At 33.9% G+C, this 21,882-nt stretch overlaps 3 protein-coding genes across 5 annotated transcripts; 2 read left to right on the top strand and 1 right to left on the bottom strand.

Annotated features, from left to right (window-relative positions):
- The first annotated feature begins 355 nt into the window (after nt 1–355).
- Nucleotides 356–5,522, top strand: LOC122589347 (AT-rich interactive domain-containing protein 4). The gene is made up of 16 exons (XM_043761634.1): nt 356–565; nt 871–1,054; nt 1,162–1,335; nt 1,869–1,922; nt 2,038–2,126; nt 2,301–2,568; nt 2,681–2,737; nt 2,978–3,009; nt 3,142–3,277; nt 3,373–3,546; nt 3,649–4,251; nt 4,360–4,497; nt 4,583–4,681; nt 4,868–4,968; nt 5,074–5,164; nt 5,243–5,522. The coding sequence occupies exons 2-16, from the start codon at nt 902–904 to the stop codon at nt 5,339–5,341; spliced, it is 2,268 nt and encodes a 755-aa protein (XP_043617569.1). The 5' UTR covers nt 356–565; nt 871–901; the 3' UTR covers nt 5,342–5,522.
- A 2,128-nt stretch (nt 5,523–7,650) lies between these two features.
- LOC122588970 (probable methyltransferase PMT9) lies at nt 7,651–11,646 on the top strand. Of its 2 annotated transcripts, XM_043761198.1 has the most exons (8): nt 7,651–8,075; nt 8,223–8,387; nt 8,625–8,807; nt 8,916–9,510; nt 9,796–9,908; nt 9,997–10,217; nt 10,919–11,263; nt 11,333–11,646. In XM_043761198.1, the coding sequence occupies exons 1-7, from the start codon at nt 7,806–7,808 to the stop codon at nt 11,244–11,246; spliced, it is 1,875 nt and encodes a 624-aa protein (XP_043617133.1). In that variant the 5' UTR covers nt 7,651–7,805; the 3' UTR covers nt 11,247–11,263; nt 11,333–11,646. The 2 variants fall into 2 exon arrangements, with proteins under 2 accessions (XP_043617133.1, XP_043617132.1); XM_043761197.1 differs by having other exon boundaries at nt 10,919–11,646.
- A 999-nt stretch (nt 11,647–12,645) lies between these two features.
- On the bottom strand, nt 12,646–20,733 carry LOC122588576 (SAGA-associated factor 29 homolog A). Of its 2 annotated transcripts, XM_043760713.1 has the most exons (11): nt 20,524–20,733; nt 19,274–19,343; nt 18,201–18,398; nt 17,099–17,192; nt 16,881–16,957; nt 15,813–15,922; nt 15,110–15,195; nt 14,328–14,381; nt 13,911–14,061; nt 13,764–13,777; nt 12,646–13,049 (listed from the first exon to the last, which is right to left on the bottom strand). In XM_043760713.1, the coding sequence occupies exons 3-11, from the start codon at nt 18,316–18,318 to the stop codon at nt 12,947–12,949; spliced, it is 807 nt and encodes a 268-aa protein (XP_043616648.1). In that variant the 5' UTR covers nt 18,319–18,398; nt 19,274–19,343; nt 20,524–20,733; the 3' UTR covers nt 12,646–12,946. The 2 variants fall into 2 exon arrangements, with proteins under 2 accessions (XP_043616648.1, XP_043616649.1); XM_043760714.1 differs by lacking the exon at nt 19,274–19,343.
- Nucleotides 20,734–21,882: the final 1,149 nt, after the last annotated feature.

The following is a 21,882-nucleotide window of genomic DNA, read 5'->3' as shown; positions in this document are numbered from 1 at the left end:
TTTTGTGACTCATGACTCGACATTCAACGAATTGTTCGTTTTCATTTTATGTTGAGACTCGTACGGGTTTAACAACTATGATGATATTGTTAATTGGATTTGATATTCTCATGATGAAATTTGATTATACGGCATGCTATAAATTGTGTTTTGTATGTACCTTGCTTTGATATTATTATATGTTTGATGATGTTTGATAGAACGTTGATAATTATTAATGAATTTAAGATTAAGAAAGAAAACAACGAGGGTTCAATCTAATCTTTGCGAAACAATATTTCTTCAGATGAATGTATAACACACAAACTATATTTGCCTAGCACAATTTTGACCATAATAACTAATTAATCGAGATAATTGATGTTGGTCACATTTCATTCGATGCTTTGGCTGAAACTCTAAATAATTATAAAAGCAATCACACGAAAAAGAGGGCAGCATATTTTTCATCTGATTAATTAACCCTAAAATCAACCACTCATTCTCTTCCTATATCAACACCGACTGCCATCGCAATCTCTTCTCTGAACCTGTCGGTGAGGCTGGATTTTGCCTGATCTATTAGGTATTTGACCCTTTTTTTATTTTAATTTTTAATCTAGATGGTTTTTTTACATTTTTTGGCTATATTTATATTGTTAAAATCTCATTATTATATTATTTAGGGTTCTTTGATTGAACCATCTTTCTTCAAATTCCCATCTGGGTTTGTCAATTGGTTGTATTTCCTCATCTGGGTCTGGCTTAGTTTTTCTAAATTTTCAATCTTTTTGATTATTATTATTGTTGTTGTTGTTCTTATAATTATTGTTGTTATATACTAAATGTTTATATAGGTGACCTCACATACGATTCCTTCATTTTTTGAAGGGGGAGTGTTTTTATGTTGTAATAGAATAAGATGTTTCATGCTCAAGGAACTTCTTCCAAATACCCATGTTGCATGCTTGCTGTTTTATGTTCAAGAAATTCTAATAATAAAGATAATGATAATGATGATGTTCTTGAACCCACATTCCCTTTTCCGGATATCGTTTCTTCTGGGCGTTTAGAGGTATATCTATGTTGATTATAATTCATGTGTTGTTTGTGTCCTTAAAAGTGATTTAAGCTATAATTTTAAAATTTATAGTATTAATCTGCAAGGCTTGCCTGCTTCAGGTTCAAACTTTGATTAGTCCTACCAAGGATGAATTTCGTAAGGTTGTGGATTCTGTCGAGCCAAACATTATATATTTCCAAGGAGAACGGCTTCCAAACGATGAAGTTGGATCTCTTGTTTGGGAAGCTGCACAAGACTTGCCAGGCCTCTTTGGTTCTTCTTTGCCCACAACTGTATGTTACTTGATACCGTCCTCTTATTTGTTACAAAATTTGTGTATGGATGTATGTGTTATCCAGCCTTTAGATTAGTACATTGCATAAATTGGATGGAATAGAATTTGCAAGGTTCATATTTTTATCATTCATATGCTGTTTATTGTCATTCTTAGTGTTGCCCATGTATTAAAATTTAATGTATTGAGTCTTTTAATCAAAAAGTAGGGACAATAGTGATGTCACGTGATGATGAGAGCCCATTGGTTGACCTATCTCAAGTTTGTACACAATCGTAGTAGAAACTTTCAATTGTCACTAATCACCGGGATGATTATAGTAACACAAGTATAAATTACCAGGCAAGTCGGTGTGGGTAGTTGTATTAGAGGTATTCTTTTGTCATATTTTAAACAATCGTAGTAGTTATTGATTCAGTTGGCAATTGAGATCGTGACCAACAAGTTAACAACCTTTGTGTAATCTTGTCACTTCAGGTGGGTTGTATTACCTCATCTGTTTGATGTAGTTCTCATTCAATGTTTATGTAGGTATATTTGGAATTTCCAGACAGTGAAGAAGTAGCAGAGGCATTGCATCTGAAGGTAAGGGGAAACACACTTTGTTATCAACAAATAAAATCCTATCTTTGAGTCTCTTATCTTTTTATTTGTCAAATGTGAGGTAATAATACATTAATACATATATTCATCTCTGCAGGGGATACCTTATGTGATATATTGGAAGAACAAGTTTTTGTGTTATGCAGCTTGCCAATTTCGACATGCACTGTTTTCTGTGATACAGAGGTACATTGAACTTAATTTTATTATTCAATATCTTTATTATGATTAGATTGTTCGATACCAAGTTATGCACATATGATGTTATTAATTAATATCCTTATTAGTTTGTTAGTTACCTCCTACCAATTTTTTATGTGCGTTAACATGCTAGTAAATGCTATATCTGCTGTTCTGCAGCTCTTCTAGCCATACTTGGGATGCTTTCCAGCTTGCACATTCATCATACAGGCTATACTGTGTACGGAACAACCTTGTGCTGGCTGAAAAAGATAATAGCAAGTTGGGTCCATACCTTCTTGGGAATCCACCAAAGATCAATGTTCCCCCACCCGAGGCAGATGGGGAAGATGACGAAGAAAAATATCCCGAAGATCTTCCTGCAATTAAGATATATGATGATGATGTAAATGTGAGGTTTCTTGTTTGCGGATCTGCATGCAGATTGGTAAGTGAAGGTTCAAATTTTGCTTATTGTTTCACTCTAAGAACTTTAACTATCTTCATCATTTAAAGAGTTCTGTAAGTCACTTGTTTTCTCATGTACCATGTTTCTTTAGGATGCTTCTTTGTTGGAACCATTAGAAGATGGACTGAATGCTCTCTTGAGTATTGAAGTAAGTATGATGGATACTGTATTTCACAGTAAGCAAGCTACAAAGTATCTTTCTAGAGAATGTTTTTGTTAACACATGTCTTGTCCGTCATTATAGATTAACCTGTAAATTGTGTTTGCATTGCGACTGGATGGGACACAAGATTAACTCCATGAATTTTGTGTTACACAAAACAGAAGGTCTAGCAATGTTAGTTTGAGTTAGTTGAGTACTAACTCTAGTTATACTTGTTGTTTTCAGATGCGTGGGAGTAAACTTCACAATCGAGTTAGGTGTGTATCAGCTAGCTTATTTTCATTTCTTGACTCATAATATTAATGTGTAAATTCTAACGCATGCATTATCAACTACATTAAGGCACATTTACATTTGGTTTCTCTAAATTATCTGATAATGTATTGTAGTGCACTTCCTCCACCTCTCCAAGCAGGGACATTTTCTCGAGGTGTTGTGACCATGCGATGTGATATTTCGACTTGTAGTTCTGCATACATTTCACTTCTGGTATCCGGCAGTGCACAAACATGTTTTGATGATCAGGTGCTCAGTAATAACTAGTTTGTCATTTGGTTGCTTATTCCCAAAAACGATTATGGTTTCCAAATGTAAGTTGCTTTATTTTTACTTGTTTCCAGCTTTTGGAGAATCATATAAAAAGTGAAGTAATTAAGAACACTCGATTAGTTCAAGCAGTATCTAGTTTTGATGAAAATAAGCTGTCTACGTGTGAGCCTCGACGATCTGCTTCAATAGCTTGTGGAGCAACAGTATTTGAAGCTTCCATGAAAGTCCCTTTATGGGCTTCACAGGTTTGTTGCTTATTATCTTTTAATGTATGTTATATATATATATATATATATATATATATATATATATATGTTTAACATCAATAATGATTTTCACTTCATCAGGTTTTAAGGCAGTTAGCACCAGATGTTAGTTATCGCAGTTTTGTTGCACTTGGTGTGGCTGGTGTTCAGGGGTTGGCTGTCGCTTCATTTGAGAAAGATGATGCGAAAAGATTGATTTTCTTCTCTAGAGAACTAGAAGACAATATCCATTTAGATGTGAGTAGTTCTCCCATTTCCATTCCCCTGTGGGTGAGACAACCTCTCCCAAGTAGAGAAAGTCATATTACAAACCAAGAAGTGGGTCGTAGTAATGGTTCAGTTCATACTGGAAAACAAGAAGACAAGGGAATGGAGGCCGGTAACGGGTATGTAAGTGTTGGGCAGAAGCCAAAAGTTGTCATCATGCGATATCCACACGTCCGTCGCCTGGAATCTCGACCCTTTGCTGGTATTTCAGAGACAAATGGACACGAGTTTGGAGGACAAGTGAAGACTAATGTTTCATATGTGCCTTCAACCAAGCACAATAGTGGTGGATTAGCTCCTGTGACGCATCGGAAATCATTATCAAGCACATATCAGGCCAAACAACTAATTTCACTAAATCCACTTCCTTTGAAGAAACATGGTTGTGATAGAAGTCCAATACATGTTTGTTCTGAGGTTAGTCACAATCCAAAATATGATGCCTCAGCTTTGTATAATTACTTGAAACACTTATTTCCAATTTTAATCTAAATATGATAATTCCATCTTTTCATATTCTTTCAGGAGGAGTTTCTGAAGGATGTGATGCAATTTTTGATCCTGCGGGGACATAATCGTCTCATTCCTCAAGGCGGCCTTGCTGAGTTTCCTGATGCGATACTCAATGCAAAGCGTTTGGATCTTTACAATTTATATAGGGAGGTGGGTTCTCATATTCTACACTTTTTTTAGTCTATCCAATTATATAAACATATAAAGGATTATTTACCTTTTTGTCCTCTTGTAGGTGGTTTCAAGAGGTGGCTTTCATGTTGGCAATGGAATTAATTGGAAAGGGCAGGTTTTCTCAAAGATGAGGAACCACACAATTACAAATAGAATGACAGTAAGCCCCTTTTGGTTACTGTTGGTCTTCTCAATCATACACTCTGATTTAACATTTTTTGTTTGTGGATGTCCTATCTGTATTTTGCATGAACATATAAATGTGTGATCTCTCATTTTCTTGATGGAGATGTAATCTACATTGGTATGATATCATTTTTAACTTGTGTATTCATCAATTTGATAGGGTGTTGGAAATACACTTAAGAGACACTATGAAACCTATCTTTTGGAATACGAACTGGCACATGATGATGTAGATGGGGAATGCTGTTTGTTGTGTCACAGGTTGTTACATTATCCTGTTTCTAGTATCTTTTGTTGGTAAGGCACTTGTGTTTATGCGTGCTAATGCAATGTCTGTTTTTTTTTTTTTTTATAAAATTATAACAGTAGTGCAGCTGGGGATTGGGTGAACTGTGGGGTATGTGGTGAGTGGGCTCATTTTGGCTGTGACAGAAGGCAGGGTCTCGGTGCCTTTAAGGTAACAAGTTTATTCTATGCAGCCAGAATCAGCTTTATATTGAGGAGTCAAATGTGACACTAATGTTGGTTTCTGCAGGATTATGCAAAGACAGATGGATTAGAATACATATGTCCTCAATGCAGCATCTCTAACTTCAAGAAAAAGATGCCGAAAACCACCAATGGATATTCTTGAAATGATTTATATTAGCACATTTTGGTTGCAACTTTTTTTTTTCTTACCTTTTTAGTTTTATTGTTTTGTAGCGTATGTCATTACTAGAAGGCGATTTAGATATGTAGAGTTACATGTAAACATAATGCTTAGTTAATAGTTATTCACGTCAATGAAGTTATAGGTGCGTTATAATCTCAAATATAAGATGGTTATGTGGCAGGTTGGATTAACATTTCTTGTCCAATTGCTTATTTAAAACTTCGAATGCAAACATTTTGGATAATGCATGCATTAATAACAGAGTTTGGGTGACACTCAAACCCATTCTTCCTTTAGCTGAAGGTTTTTATACAAGTCTATCTGACCGGTTTATGATCAAATAAAACATAGATTTATCTGTTGCGTGATAGCTTTATTGAGTCAATGGCAGGTTTAACTCGTGATTTTATTGATGTATTTAGTTTTCAATTGATGAATAACAGTTGGACCCTATCAGCTCTCTTCAAAATCTTAGTTATAGAACCTGTAGGGCCTGGTCAGAAGCTCCTTTACGGTGGTTGTCAGCATAATTAGTGGTTTTAGCTGCCCAGTAATATTCAGATAATTTAGATAGAGAAAAGGGTGGCATCCTTTATCAATGCGGTTTGGGTTGGCATGTGAAGTTGAGAGATACGGGTTCAATTTTTGGGATGCCTAAATCATGTGATTATTAAGTGAAGTCATTTTACGTATTCAAAGCATAACAGTCTTGAAAGTCAGACTAATTAATATTTATTTCTTCCGTCCCATTTTAATTGTCCTATTTTGACCGCTCAAGTCTTTTTTTTTCCGACTTTAACATTAGTTGATGAAAGTTATATCAACGAAAACTACATTTAAAACTCAATCAATTTATATATTATGCTATGTCAAGTGTTATATAACACAAACAATAATATTTATGGTTAAACTTAAAAGAAAAATACTCAAAAAGTCAAAATAAAACATTTAATATAGGACGGAGAAGAGTATTTTTTTTGAACAACAAAAATCAGACTCCAATCGAACTCTCAACAGTTTTGTTTTGGTGGGTAATTAAATTTATTACTATTGTTTTGTTGTAAGATTGAAAGAGAACAAATATTGTTTTGTTGTAAGATTGAAAGAGAACAAACATTGATCTTTGAGGTTTACGTTTTCATTTTGATTTTTTGTTAATTTGACTAACTTGTAAGTATTGGGCTCTTTCTCTGTAGAGTTTTGGAAACCAATTGGTATAATAACGTTTGAAATAATAAGGGTTTTGGAGACCGTTTCATTTGAGGGAGTGATAAATCTACAATATTATTTAAGATATTTACAACAATGCATGTTTTATACAGTTGTACATTATGAAATATAATATATATATATTTGTTGTAAATGGCTAAAATATGTTGTAGATATATCACCCTTTTCATTTGAAATCCATTATTATCCATGTTTGGCTTCTTAAAACAATGATATTATTTTCCTCATTGAATACTGAAGAGGTTCAAATAACAAAGGTTATAAATATATTAGTTGAAAACTACAATCACGGAAATAATTGGGCAATTGGTCATGCATAAAAAGGGAAGGAAATGAACAAACAAACAAAAGAGTCCAAAGGGATGAATAACATTGGAAACAATTTTTTTTTTCTTTTGATGTGATAAGTCTGATGAAAATAACAACATAATTAAAAATGTTTGGTCAAATGAGATGAATTTCGTTTATCATTTGCCCTTCTTAAAGGTCAATAGACCAAAAGGAAAAGAAAGAAATTGTTAATAGCATGCCCCTTTAATTTTTGTATATGTTGTATACTTTGGTAATCTATGAATACATATTTGGTTTTCTAAAGATCTTGAGTTCGAGACATGAAAAAAATCATGTATATTTTTTTTACTTTCAATTATGGTTCAATGGTTCATATACGAGAAGTCTCGAGTTTGAGACATGAGAAAGACATTTCAAAAAATTTCACAAATAAAGTTCGAGTCCTACAGAGGAGTAAAATTTTGTCCCTTATGCCTTCGGGCGGTTTAATTGAGAGTTTCTTTACCTACTACGTGTTGAAGGTGAGAGGACACTTTAACACTAACTTGGTTAACACCACGACGTTTACAAAATACGAGTAAAAATAAAAAAAAAAATACTGAAATCCTTGTTACACTAGATTACAAATTACAAATTCCAACGTAAAAAGAAAAAATCAAAATAAAATAATTACACAACGACGTCGCACATTGGCTGTTCTTACAACTTGCCATAAATAAATAAATAAAAATAATCAAATCTAGAAAAAAACTGGCTTCCCACATCACTCACTCCCACTCCAAAAACAAACAGATTCCTTTCTTCCTTCCTTCCTACCACCATAAAATGATTTCACACACTTACTACTAGGGTTTTCACTCTCTATATATGTATACATATATATTTCTGTATCTATAACCATAACAAAAAATAAATAAATAAAATGAAATCAACGTCTGTATCGGACCTTATTCGCCGTAAAAGAACGCTGAAAAATGTACTATTAGGTTTGATTATATTACTAGGTTTGATTTGTTTCTACAACGGGTCGGTTTTGACCCGAACCGAACCGGTTTATAATCCAGGTGATGATGCTGGTACGGATCCTATTATTGGAATCAATTTATCTAATAAACGTCATAATGATTATTTGGATACATTATTTGATGATGATAATGATGATCCTCATCTTCAACTTCCTAAATCTCTACCTGTAAGTATAATTAATAATTAATGTGATTAATTTATGTTAATTGAATTTGAAATAATATATGTATATATATTATAATGTGATTATTATAATGAAGTTATAAATGGATATTAATTTATGTTAATTGAATTTGAAATAATATATGTATAGGTTTGTGATATGAAGTATTCAGAGTTGATACCTTGTTTGGATAGGCATTTTATATATCAGTCTAAATTGAAGCTTAATTTGAGTTTAATGGAACATTACGAGCGGCATTGTCCCCCTGCGCAAAGGCGGTTTAATTGCCTTATTCCGCCTCCTGTTGGATATAAGGTTAGTTTACGAATACCGGATAATAGTGGTTAGTTTGTTATGGTAGAATGTGTAGGAAGGATTCGGATACTGATCGTTGTTTACACGTTTGGTGAATCAACGTGAAAACAAGAAAACGATGAAAGTGACTTTTTTTTTTTGAATGAAACTTTACCTTAGTTTGTGATTTGAGTAAGTAGACATAGGATTGTGCTGTAGTTTCTTGGTTTAAGTGTGTGTTTGTTTGCCACATTCCAGCTTCCAATAAGGTGGCCGGAGAGTAGAGATGAGGTATGGAAGGCGAATATACCACATACGCATCTTGCTCAGGAGAAGTCTGATCAGAATTGGATGAATGTGGTGGGAGAAAAGATAAGGTTTCCTGGTGGTGGTACTCATTTTCATAATGGTGCTGATAAGTACATTGCTTCAATTGCGTCGGTAGGTTATTTCTTGATGTCACTTTTATTGCTTTTTTGTAGTTACTGTTTTAGCAAGTTGGGACACCATTATGTGTGATTAAGTTGTATAACTGTCATGGTTGTGTAGATGCTCAAGATACCTGGAGATAAACTCAACAATGGTGGAAATATTCGAACTGTTCTTGATGTAGGTTGTGGGGTTGCGAGTTTCGGGGCTTATCTTTTGCCGTTAGGTATTATAGCCATGTCACTTGCACCAAACGATGTACATCAGAATCAAATTCAGTTTGCACTTGAACGTGGGATTCCGTCAACGTTAGGAGTGTTGGGTACTAAAAGACTCCCTTACCCAAGCAGATCGTTTGAAATGGCTCATTGTTCTCGTTGTAGGATAGATTGGCTTCAGAGGGATGGGCTTTTGCTTTTGGAATTGGATAGATTGCTTAGACCGGGAGGTTATTTTGTGTATTCTTCACCGGAAGCGTATGCACATGATGCTGAAAATAGGAGAATATGGAATGCCATGCATGACCTATTGAGAAGGATGTGTTGGAGAGTTGTTTCAAGGAGAGATCAGACTGTTATCTGGGCCAAATCGATAAGTAATAGCTGTTACCTTAAGAGAGCACCTGGAACCAACCCTCCTCTATGCAGTTCAGTTGATGATCCAGATGTGAGTTGGGATGTGCAGATGAAGCCATGCATTACTCCATATTCTACTAGTATGTGATATTTTGTTGTGCCTAACGTTTAGCAAAATGAAAAACTAAATCCAATATGGATTTGGTGTACATTGAACCTTTATGGTTTTTTCACCTGCATACCTAACAAAAGTTTTATCAATCAAATACATAGATCATCATAATTCTCTTGATTTCTGAATAGTTGATGGTCAATGATTTAGCTCATAAAAGATGATCCCCTTCTGATATATTTTGATTAAATGAGCCAGTGTTAGTATTAATTTAGATGTGCAGATGATGTAATTGATTCTTTCTATGCTACAGAGATGCACAAAGGAAAAGGAAGTGGACTTCAACCTTGGCCAAGTAGGCTTACCGGGCCTCCTCCTCGCCTTGATGAAATTGGTGTTAGCCCCGATCAATATGAGGAAGACACTGTAAGTATCTATATGCAATAAACAAGCTGATGTTCCCCATATGCTGATAGTTGGTTGTTATATGGTCTATGTTCATGATGTGATGCAGAACACATGGTATCAGAGAGTGATTGAGTATTGGAAGCAGATGAGATCTGTTATACAGAAGAATTCCATTAGAAATGTGATGGATATGAACTCAAATCTTGGTGGATTTGCTGCTGCTCTCAAGGACAAAGATGTTTGGGTGATGAATGTTGCTCCAGTAAATGCGTCTTCTAAGTTGAAGATTATTTATGATCGAGGGCTAATTGGAACAGTTCATGACTGGTTTGTGCTTCAGCCCTAAATGCATTTTCTTTATAATTGTAATTATAGGTGGTAAAATGAGTGACATTTAGCAGACATAATTGAATTTTATTTTAGTTTAGTACGGGCAGGGTTGAACCACAAACACTTTTATGTTGTTTAAAATTGCTGTAAATAACTAATGTGTTAGTCATGAACACTGTAAGATTGCTAGGAGCCTAGGATAATCTATTTGTACGATACATCTATTTAAGAGATAATCGACTTTGTTTTAATTTCTTTTTTTTGGTAACCATCTTCGCTTTCTCCAATTAAAAGTAACTAGCTTTCAACAAATCCGATTTAATGTGCTGTTCCCATGCCACTGTTTTGACACGGTGCTGACATGAGGCTGACTTTTGCAATCTGCCTCATCCTTTTTAGGTTGCTTTAAATTAACTAGTTTGACCCCTTTGATCTTAAGACGCAGTCTTTATATGCAGTTTGCCCTATCCTTTTTAGCTAAATCTATAAGTTTTGCCAATTTATTTTTACCCATTAATAAAACACAATCCAAATCCACATTCATTACTAGAAGATTGAAATCTCTACCTTTCTTTTCAGTTTAACCTATATTAAAGCACCAAAAAAAAAAGAAGAAAGTAATAACAATAAAAATAAAACAACCTATTTTAAAGCACCATAATAATCCAAAAAACATTTAATGTGCATGCATCATGCAGGTGTGAATCTTTTTCAACATATCCACGCACATATGACCTGCTTCATGCTTGGAGGGTATTTTCAGAGATCGAGGACCGTGGCTGTAGTGTGGAAGATTTACTGATTGAGATGGATCGTATGCTAAGACCAGAAGGGTTTGTCATCATTAGAGACAAATCATCTGTAGTTGATCACATAAGAAAGTTTTTGGGTGCTTTAAGATGGGATGGATATTCATTAGAGGTGGAACCAAAAACGGATGCTCTCTCCTTAAATGAAGAAAGAGTTGTAATTGCTAGAAAACAGCTATGGGGAGATGATGATGAAGAAGAGGCTGCAAGATTTTAAATATGGTTTCTTCTTAGGTAACTCAATATTGCAAATCTTTTTTCACATATATACTGACACCAAACATATTAATGGATCTATTTTAGAAATGTTTGGGGCCCCAATTTATAGAAAATGTTTGGGGCCAATTGAGGAAGCCGGAATCATAGTTTTTAGCAGTGGAAGATGGTGCACATTGCAGAAGAACATATATTGGACATATTTTCTTTTAGGAAATTTTGAAGGACAAAGATTTTGTAAAGCTGGCATTTGGATGAAGAAGGATTTACAAGCAAGCGTGTCTTGAGTTCAAATTTTTTCCATTTATTTGAATATCTTCATTTCTAGGATATGGTTTGTATCATTAAAATTCGGAAATGTTTTTGCTTTAGCTAATATATGTCCAGGTGGAATTTGATTATATTGAATTGGATTATTGACTTGTCTGTCATGTAGTACAGATGTTGATCATCACTCAAAAAGATTGGGTCAGGCAGTATATAATTTTTCTACTTCGTATTCAATAATCAAGCCAACCAAGTTGTGTTAGGTTTGTTTATGTGGTTCAAAACTTGAGATCATCGTCTGAGTTAATCATTATTCCGACCAAATATATTGGTTGGAAATAAAATATAAAAGGCCAAAAAAAAAAAAAAAAAACTCCCATCTCGAAAATTATTATTGCCCGCTAGTTGCTTAATTAGAGGTAGATCATTTTGGGACGGACCGATAACTAGACTACAATAAAAACCAATTGTGTTATAAAATCACACTAGTCAATCATGAGATGTGTGTGGGTTGGGGTATATGTTATGTGGTTACCAATTGTTTCACTGAAAACTATAGCCCAAAAGGAGCCAACTCCTTTGAATTTGTTTAAAGGAAACCTCATATTTTGAAACAGACTGACCAAACTGATTGATTTGGTACGGATGAACATGTGATGTCATCCAGCAAAGCAACCCATGTGCATTCATGATCTGAAAAATGTGAAGTTCCATTTTCAGAAAGCATATTTACTACGAGTATCTTTCTTCGTGAGCAAACGGATGGCCCCAAACGGCCTAACCTATGGCTTGGTGTTGGGTTAGCTCTTAGTCCCATGCAAATATCTTGAGGGATGGCCAGAATCCTGGTTCGCCCGTTATATTAGAGTCAGAAAATGGCTTTACCATACCCGGATAAACTGAACAAAGAAAATCTCTCTATATATATACACCCATTTATAGTTGAAAATTTTAGACTTGATTATAACTATAATAAAACCCAAAATAAAGCAATGGACATAATATAGAGAACCCAAACCGAAAAATACACCAATATAACTTGCTCGATTTTTGGATCTTTATTCATAATCCTTATGGAACATATTTACAAGTAGTCACTGGCTAATATACAATCAAGTAAGAAAAAAAGTCAATTGAATGAAAAAATGAATGTGAATTTACTGTTTCAAACAATATTCATCACATTCATATGCATATTAGTCATATTCTCTATATTTACCCTCATAAGCACAGTGAAATAACAGACATGAACATTTAGATGGATTGATTACTTTACATATAGCCTACATAGTTGCTAATTATCAAATAAATAGCAGATAGTATGTAATCTATTATATTACAAGACGTGACGACAACATAACAAAGTTCAATTACAACATCCCTGTAACTACCTTGATAACTTCATGAGTCGCAAGTTTATGGCACCTATGTAATTCACTGGCGATGCCCTTCAGGAAGGGTGACTACCTTGTGGAAGGGTACACTCCTTTGAGGTAAGGATCCGTCTTCTTCGTCATCATCAAATTCAAGCATATAACTGCCGCACAAATGAAATGAATACAAACAAAATGTTTAAGGGTATATTAATGATAGAAACAAGGCATGTTTATGTCTAGACTTTCATGGTCAAACATGTCATTTCTCATATAATAGTTCAAATGATATTGTAGATTCTTATAAAGCACCCGGTTTTGTATCTGAATCTAATTAGACCCGTATCAATCTCCAACTGAAATTGACTTGTTTGACCCGAAAACTCAAGATTATATTACCAACCGTTTAATAGAGACATTACTCTACCATAAAAATGCAAAAGTTTCCTTTAGAAATGTCCAAAGAATAATTGCATCATTTACTTTGTTAGAATGATGGCGAGTAATAAATCTACTTGGCACTATTTGCTAAAACTGGCAAGATGGGTGGGTTGCCCAACAAGTCAAAATGGGTAAGTTTTTAGTACCAGTTGAATTGGCTGGGAGAGGATGAACCCTAAAAACTTTTTTCACCTTCTCAAATTATCACTTTTTTTATTACATAAAGCGATATTAATATAATACTAATAATCTAAACCATTGAACAGAAGAATTTTGGAGACCTGCAACCTGCCTGACTGAATCCCCTTTAGCTAAAGCTTTTGGTTTGATCCATTAGGGATAGACACAAACCCAAATCAACTCATTCATTAATAGATTGACCTCTACTATATGCCAAGTCAAAGTACTATAGGAATGATGGAGTTTCAAAATCTTACTCGTCAGTTTTCCTCTGTAGATATGCACATTTCACGGAGAAAAAAACAGCAGCAGAAAATGAGAAACATTAGTTACATGCCATTGGCATCATAAATACAACCCAACTATGAAAATCGTCAACACAAAGGCCTATGGAATGAAGCTACCTTGCGAGTATTCACGACAGTTGCTTTATAGAGAGCAGTGGTTCCAGGATAAACTGCTAACACATGTTTTCCGGGAGGGAAATCTTGAGCAGTAGATGGATCATTTCGCTTCGGGAAAGGTATAATGTGTGACATAGGCAGCTTGTACTTCCTATAAACATCAACATCTTAAATATTTAACTTAGAAAAATAGAAACATGAAAGCAAGATTGCAAGGAAGTAACTTTTTAGTGCAAGTCAAATGGGACAGGTCCCAGACTGGCCTGCCAAGATTCTTGGTCCAGTATTCAGAGAGTCCTGAATAAATATACATTCTGGGATACAATCCATTTGTTCCTTTTCCTTTTTAGCAAATTTGGACTGTTAAAAAGTCATAAATACACAAATCTGAGACACATAACCATCAACAACATTTACCTCTGGCCAGCTGGTTCTTCATCGTCACCGGGTTCCTCATCTAGAACTTCAAATCTGCAAAAAGTCACCAATCACTAAGACGATAACAATACTTTAAGAAACACAAAATGAGTTGGCACATATGCATTTGGTTCTTAGAACATATGAAAAGTCTTTTATACATCAGTCAGTGAAATCATACATTTTCTTTTTCTATGTGTTTTCATTTAAGAACAGAAACAGGTCATGATCAAACAAGCGAACATTCAGCGTGCCCAAGTTTCACAATTAAAGTATTTTTGCCAATGTGTAAACAGGAACTACAATCAACAAATTAAACAATTTCATGGTAGCACACAAATAGTTCCAAAATCAACATAGGGCTTCTGCTTCATGCTGATACACTACTTTATCAGCAAATAGTATACAATTTATGACATAGGGTATGCACCGAAAAGGCATGTCAATGTCGGGATATACATGAGCATAAGTCAGTGTCATCGAAAAATTTGAAGGTTGCACATGCTCAATATAATAACTTGATAAATCAATTGAAATAGACTACACGCACACAAACACGCACGCACACACACACACACACACAATTTTAAGAAATGTATAAGATTCAGGAAGTATTCATTGTTATGTTCAATGTGACGATGGTGGCTCTATGTCTTGAATAAACATTACAAGTTAAAAAGAACAAAATTGATTATGGCTCCTCATCACCCCATTTAAACCAATAGGAAGAGCAAAACTGTTAATTGATGACGTGTCAATAAAGATGTCTGGTATGTACTTACTCTCTTGTTTCCCTATCAAAGTGAATTACTTTGACAATAAACCACTCATCTTTATCGGCATTCTCCTGTGTGACCCTAGCAGCTACCTGGCATAGTTACATTTACAAGTTACAATGAAGGCTATTATCATCTTGGATTTAAGTAGAGGTTGCAAGAGGGGCGGATGGGTTACACATAAAAGCATATTTTACGTATAAGCCAATAAACATCGGTATAGCATATATGTTTATAACTACAAAATTTTTACATTTAGCATCTCAAATATTCCAAAGAGCTATATTTTTTCAATAAAAATAATTAAAAAAAATGAATAAAGTACCGGAAATAAATTAATATTGGTACCGCCGTTGGTTTCGAACCCGAGACATGTGTCTCATTAGTGAAATCCCTACCAATAGTTATACAATACGGTTGGTAAAAATGAATAAAGTATGTACGAGCTTTTATGTGTTAACATTACGCTTTGGTAAACCTTCATCCGGTTTAACCATTAGGCATGTTTCCAATTTTGCTATTCTTTACATATAGTCCATTTGAGATCACGAAAACGATAACCTAAGATGGCCAAGTCATAGGTAAGTCAAAATTGCCACCTCTACTTTCAATCATTATAAAATAGAAAGAAGCTACTAATTAAGAAAAGCTTTGTAAGGTAAAATAACAAACTTGAAATAATGGAATGTAAAAAAGTTACAAAACATACTTGTTCCCCTTTTAAGCTTGCAAGATGATCAAGGTGGTTACGAAGAGAAGGAGAAAGCCGTGGCACATCTGGATCAGCTTTCATTCTTTTCTTTTTCTGTTCATTACCTTCTGCAGGAAAATATATTTCATAGGGTTTTTTAACGTAAGATGATATATACATTGGAACTTGGATAATATGATACATTGAAGTCAACTAACTAAATAGAAAAAAAGGCCCTTAGATCACCACACCATTTCTGATTCCCTCTCTCCTTTCTCGTCCCTGAATCTTCTCAACTTAAAACTTAGCTCATCCACTATTCATTTTCACATCATTCTCATTGTTCGCTGATGTAGTAAATCTTCTCATTCTTGAACTGCCAACAATTGATGTCACTCTTTTTGTCACTCAGTACATGGGGCTTTCCTAATGCACAACATAGGTTACATGATCCATCTCCTCAAAATCAAGAACGTCCTTATAAGGAGCGATTTCTCTCAACCATTAAACCTGCTGAACATTTTACAACCAACAACCGCTGTTTGCTCAACTTTCTTGTTGAATCATCTTTCTCAAGCCTATTCATCAAATCATTAATACATCCAGTTGTTGGCCGAAAAACGCATAGCAAGTTTAAGGTTGAGAAATTTAACCCCACAAAGTATGTTCTTGATTTTGAGGAGATCGATCATGGGACCGATGTTGTGCATAATGGCATATTCTATGTTCTGGGTGAGAGATATAGGGACATCAGTTGAGGACAGTTCAAGAATGAGAGGGTTTACTACATCATTGAAGATTTGAAGGCGTGATCAACGAGAATGTTGTGAAAATGAATGGTGAAGAGGTAAGCTTTGTGTTGTGAAGATTCAGGGATGAAAAAAGAAAGGGAAATAACAGGTATTTTGTGTGGTGATCCAAGGCCTTTTTTTTATCTAATATATTTGGATGATGTTCTTCTTTTCTATAGACATGATGTTATAATTTGATATGGAAGTCTTTAGCTTGTAAGAAAAACATTTAGTAGCTAAGAGAAACAAATCGCAGCATGGACAATAAAGATGTAAACGGTGGTTATGTACCCACCCATCCTTCTTCGCTGTTGCCCAGGAGGCCCAGAAGGTATTAGAGCATCCAACTGACTTAACAACTGACTTGAAACACTGCACCCAATTAAAAAATGGCTAAGAATTGTAGTACAAAACGAAAAAAACAAATATAGAAAATATCAGTTTAGCAAGCAAATTCAAACAGAGACTGTAGCACAGGAGAGTATGCAAAGTGGAGGTGAAGGATAGACTTACGCGACTTCACTTTCTGAAAGTTCTTTTGCTTGAATGTAAAGCATCTTAAGCTTTGAAAGTGAATTATCACCAGGCTTCTCAACCACCTCAGGAGCTGCATCAGTGAGAGATATATAGCGTACTTAATATTTGACCAACAACATAATTCAAGAAGGCAAGAACATGAAGTGAAAGATATAGCATACTTAAAAATGCTGTGAAAGCTCTTACAGAAATTTTACAATCATAATGGCATATTGATGTATGGTTTGCGACAAAAGAAGTACCATTAACATTTTTAGTGTTATGTTTTGATGGTTGTGAACTAAAAAAAGGACCTTCCTGTTCAATAGAGGCAGACACTTAATGGGATTGATTAAGATACTGACTTTATATTCAGTCGAAGATACTCAAATAATTTGCATTTACTATTTAACTCTGATCTGGCTATATTAGCAGCAGTGCGTAGAAACAGCTTGCCAATGAAAGCAAACCGCCCCAATATAGAAAGAAAATCTTATGAACTTCGAAGTAATAAAAATCAGATAGACACAACTCACAGAAGTACACCTCAAAAATCTATACCTTGACATATACAATGACATACAAGAATCAGATAGACACTTTCTGGACCAATTTTTACACAATGACATATATTATATCCATTATCTGATAAAAGACCTCTAAAACTATATAGAGAAGTTAACATTAATCAGATGCAGAAGGTTACCCACTTCCCCGATTGAGAAACACGCCAACTATCCACAACACAAAAGAGACATATGAGTAATGATAACTTATTGACAACATAAAAGGGACATACGAGTAATGAAATTAAACATATAATTCAGGTAGATTCTTACAAAATTGTAAAAGTGATTCAACCAATAGATTCTACCTGATTGACTAACATCTAAAACATGATGAACCTAACTAGAAAACAGAAAATGGTGGTACATGTCTATTAGTAACTGATAATGAAAAACCGAGAACCAATTATAGTAAAATATTGGCATTTCCCCTAATTGATTTACATTATAAGATATCATACTAATAAGAAGTAAGCTTACAGCAATTAAAAGTAATTCTAAGATCATAATGAAAAGTGAAATGATGGACTCACTTGACTGTAGCTTTTTATGCATTTTGTTGATCTCAAGAAGTATCTCTTCTTGATCTTTCCTTAAACGATCAAGCTCTTTTGACTGCTCTAAGATTCCAGCAACGTCTGGCGAGGACATATTTCCCCTCCAATCTCAATAAATGATTAGATTACTGCTCTTTTCTCAAGATCTTCTTAATTGTGCTGAGAGTAATAAATCTGTGCAACCAAAAAATAAAATGATCAATGAATGGTAATTTTGTATGGAAAGGAATGAATCTAAATTCTAAAATGAATGAAATGTAAGCTTCTTAGGAATTACAGCAAAGGGGAAGAGAGTTGAGAATATAAACTACTAATCAGTGGATAAACATATTTGCCACCGACATTTACAATGGAAACACTGTACATAAAGTTCACAATCTCTGGTTACCGTCAGTTATACCTTTCGGCTATAGATTAATTACATATGGCATGACGTAAAAAAAAGGACCATAGAAGTTTGGTCCTATATCTATTATAGTCAAAGAACTTTAAGAGGTCAATAGGAGATATATATATATATACACACACACACGTTTTGGTTCCAATAAAACAAGTATTAAAGTTAAACAAATAAAACAATCATTTTTTCTTAACTAAAAGGCATTGTGCATCATGAAAATTTTCGTGTATCAGTTTTATCATGATCTAATGGTCAAGATCTAATCCTATTTGTTGTACTTTAATACTGGTTTTACAATAACCAACCTCTCTCTCTCTCTTTCTCTCTCTCTCTCTCTCTCTCTCTATATATATATATATATATATACATCCACAAACTTTACGTTTCTTCTTTTTCACTTTTGGTTACTACTTTAATGAGTTCATCCTCCAGTTGTAATTTGCTACCAGTCTACCACAGCAAGTAAAATTTATTTCATGAAATTTATACTCCTCAACCTCAAATAGTCAAATTATAAGTCTCCTGGAATGTAATATCATTCATTAACATGCCTACTTGCGTGTAGAATAATAGTTAGGATGCTTGTTTTAGTTAATTGTTTGGTATGCTCCCTAGTTATAAATAGTTGTTATTTGAAATAAGAAGATACCTTGATAAAATTAATTAGGTGGTCATTCAATGTCCAAAATGCCTTCAAGTAACCACAACAAGAAAGTCACCTGGATCCAAATAACAATAAAAAGAAAACAAATGATAACAAATTTTAGTTGGCCGGAAAAGGAAGGCTGCAAGTAAACAAGACATGGCACTATAAAAATGGTTATACTGTTTTCCATGAGGAAGATAATACATTAATGGTTACAGACAAAAAAGATGATTCGATTCATACCAGAACACTAACTTAAGTTAGTCATTTTGAGTGTATCAAGATTACAGATTTGTTGGAATTACAAAACTGCAACATTTATGGATAAAGTTTTCATATTACAACTTAAACATCAATAAACAAATTGAACCTAAATTTTCATTTAAGAGCGTGTGTCAAGCTAGCCTCATTTTTACCAAAATATCTAAATGGAGAATAATGATCAACTTCCGCTACATTAGTGCAAGAAACCCACACAGCTTCGCCATGGGTTTTAGAATGACGTCTTTCAACTTCGCGAATCATAATGTAGTCTTTTGAAGTTTAAGAACGGAAATCAATCTAGACCCAAAATTGTTCGTGTAACGCTGGCACTACAACTTTTCATGTAATTGGAAGATGACGAACCCCTCTCTTAATGCAGGTTAAAGCAAATGTACCTTTAATTCATATATTTACACACAAAAAGCCAACACCATTAATGTTCCGCTATGGCCTTGTTAAACCATCTCCATATTAAGAACTTTAGTAAGGGTTTGCAGAAACAATCAAAGATTAATTTTATACCCCGAACCACATTATCCATCGCGGGTCATTATTAAAAAAAAAGTAAGGTACCAAATAATGTCCTATGCTGCTTAAATTCATCAAAACTACTAAAAAGCAAATAATGAGCTCATTTCAAGAAGAAAAAACAAAAATCTTTTAGCTTTACTATTACATAAATAAAAACCTTAAATTTATTCAAACAGACTATAAAATCATAAAATTTTCACATTTCTTAACAAAAGAAAACCTAGATCCAAATAACATTTTACCACATTTTAATTAACTAATTACATTACTAATCAACATTTTTGCATCCAAGATATCAACTTTAATATTTAATCTTAATAATAGTACTATTTGAAACAAATATATTGAATACCCATCAGAAATAATACTTTATTAAGTAAATAAATTGATACAAAATATACATATATGTAAATATATATACATATAATTTGATCAGAAATGAATAAAGAAAGACTTACTAATTGTAGATAGAGATGAAATGTTGACTCAAATTCTTGAGGATTTGAAGAGATCTTACTGCTGTAACAAAGTTAAAATGTGATGATGAATTTAATATAATTTACAGGAAATTTTGATGAACTTCGCGGGGGAAGGGAGGTGGAAGAGAAGACACAAAACCCCAAACTTTCTTTTTTTAATTTAACATTTTTTTACCTGAAAATTTTTTCGTTTCGGATTTAATTTGTTGATTCAAATATAAGAGATATACTCCATTAGTCCATTTTGATTTTGATTATAAATAATTAGAAAATTATATAAAAGTAAGTAACTATTCAGTGCCGTCTTTCGTGGGTTTTGGGCCGCAATACCTCGACGGTGTATGGGGGAGGTTAAGATGTAGGCATACCTTACCTCTACCTAAGTAGAGAGGCTGCTTCCAGTTTCTACCTAAATGGTAGAAACGGCCCTCCAACCTTTATTACTGGGACAAAAGTGAAATATTAATTTGAAAATTAAAATTTATGTGAAATCGAAAATTTAATAAACACAATGTGATTTGAAACTTAACACAACGTATTTATAGTTGCCCACCACCACCATCATCATTTCTCTCTTTGTGCTCCTCATCCTCTGGCAAAACCATGGGGGAATCATGACAGCAAGGGCAGAGCTCGTACCGTATCAAACCATCACACTATCTATTGGATCGTTGCTCATCATATCCACACCTTTCTCATATGCGTCCGGCTTCCACCCCTTTTATAAATGCCTCGAGGTAGGCCTACGAAGAATGGCAAAGCTCCCCTGAATGGTGATTAAGGGTTTCGTCCGTACCACATCACAATTTTTGACAATGATGCTGGTGGTGGGAAGCTATAAACACATTGTGTTAAGTTTAAATCACACTGTATTTGACCAATTTCTTGTTTTTACAAAAAATTTAGCTTCAAATGATCACAAATCTAACACTATAAATAAAAGATTTTAATTTGTTGATTCAAATATAATATATAATCATTTTGATTGTATGATTATTATATGATTATTGTAATATGTTACCAATCCCATTACTACATCTATAATAATAAGCTAAAAAGTTAAACTCTATTATATTAATGTTATATTTTTATGTTTAAAATAAAACATGTTTAATATATCTATACATACTCCCATAACCTATTCAGAGATTTGGTTATGTGTGTTGTTGTACTCTATCATATTACAGTCATTTCTATTAATAAATGGTGTTGATTGAATAGTTGTATTGGTTGACTGCAAAATGATAGTGATGATTGAAAATATTTGTCAAAATTGTTGAAATATAAATTGTTGAGGAAAGTGTTGTGTGTTCAAATCATTTGTTGTTGTTAGTAATC

This window comes from Erigeron canadensis, chromosome 2, assembly GCF_010389155.1.
Source record: "Erigeron canadensis isolate Cc75 chromosome 2, C_canadensis_v1, whole genome shotgun sequence".
NCBI lineage: Eukaryota > Viridiplantae > Streptophyta > Magnoliopsida > Asterales > Asteraceae > Erigeron > Erigeron canadensis.
Note: the sequence above shows the minus strand (reverse complement) of the source record. Positions and strands in the feature narration are given on the sequence as shown.

Coding starts and splice junctions, on each gene's coding strand:
- LOC122589347 (XM_043761634.1), top strand. CDS start 902: ATGTTTCATGCTCAAGGAACTTCTTCCAAATACCCATGTTGCATGCTT. Junction 3,010..3,141: donor AAACTTCACAATCGAGTTAG/GTGTGTATCAGC, acceptor AATGTATTGTAG/TGCACTTCCTCCACCTCTCC. Junction 4,498..4,582: donor TTTACAATTTATATAGGGAG/GTGGGTTCTCAT, acceptor GTCCTCTTGTAG/GTGGTTTCAAGAGGTGGCTT.
- LOC122588970 (XM_043761198.1), top strand. CDS start 7,806: ATGAAATCAACGTCTGTATCGGACCTTATTCGCCGTAAAAGAACGCTG. Junction 8,076..8,222: donor AACTTCCTAAATCTCTACCT/GTAAGTATAATT, acceptor ATATATGTATAG/GTTTGTGATATGAAGTATTC. Junction 8,808..8,915: donor ACATTGCTTCAATTGCGTCG/GTAGGTTATTTC, acceptor ATGGTTGTGTAG/ATGCTCAAGATACCTGGAGA.
- LOC122588576 (XM_043760713.1), bottom strand. CDS start 18,318: ATGTCCTCGCCAGACGTTGCTGGAATCTTAGAGCAGTCAAAAGAGCTT. Junction 15,923..16,880: donor GCAACAGCGAAGAAGGATGG/GTGGGTACATAA, acceptor ATTTTCCTGCAG/AAGGTAATGAACAGAAAAAG. Junction 14,382..15,109: donor TTTGATAGGGAAACAAGAGA/GTAAGTACATAC, acceptor GACTTTTTGCAG/ATTTGAAGTTCTAGATGAGG.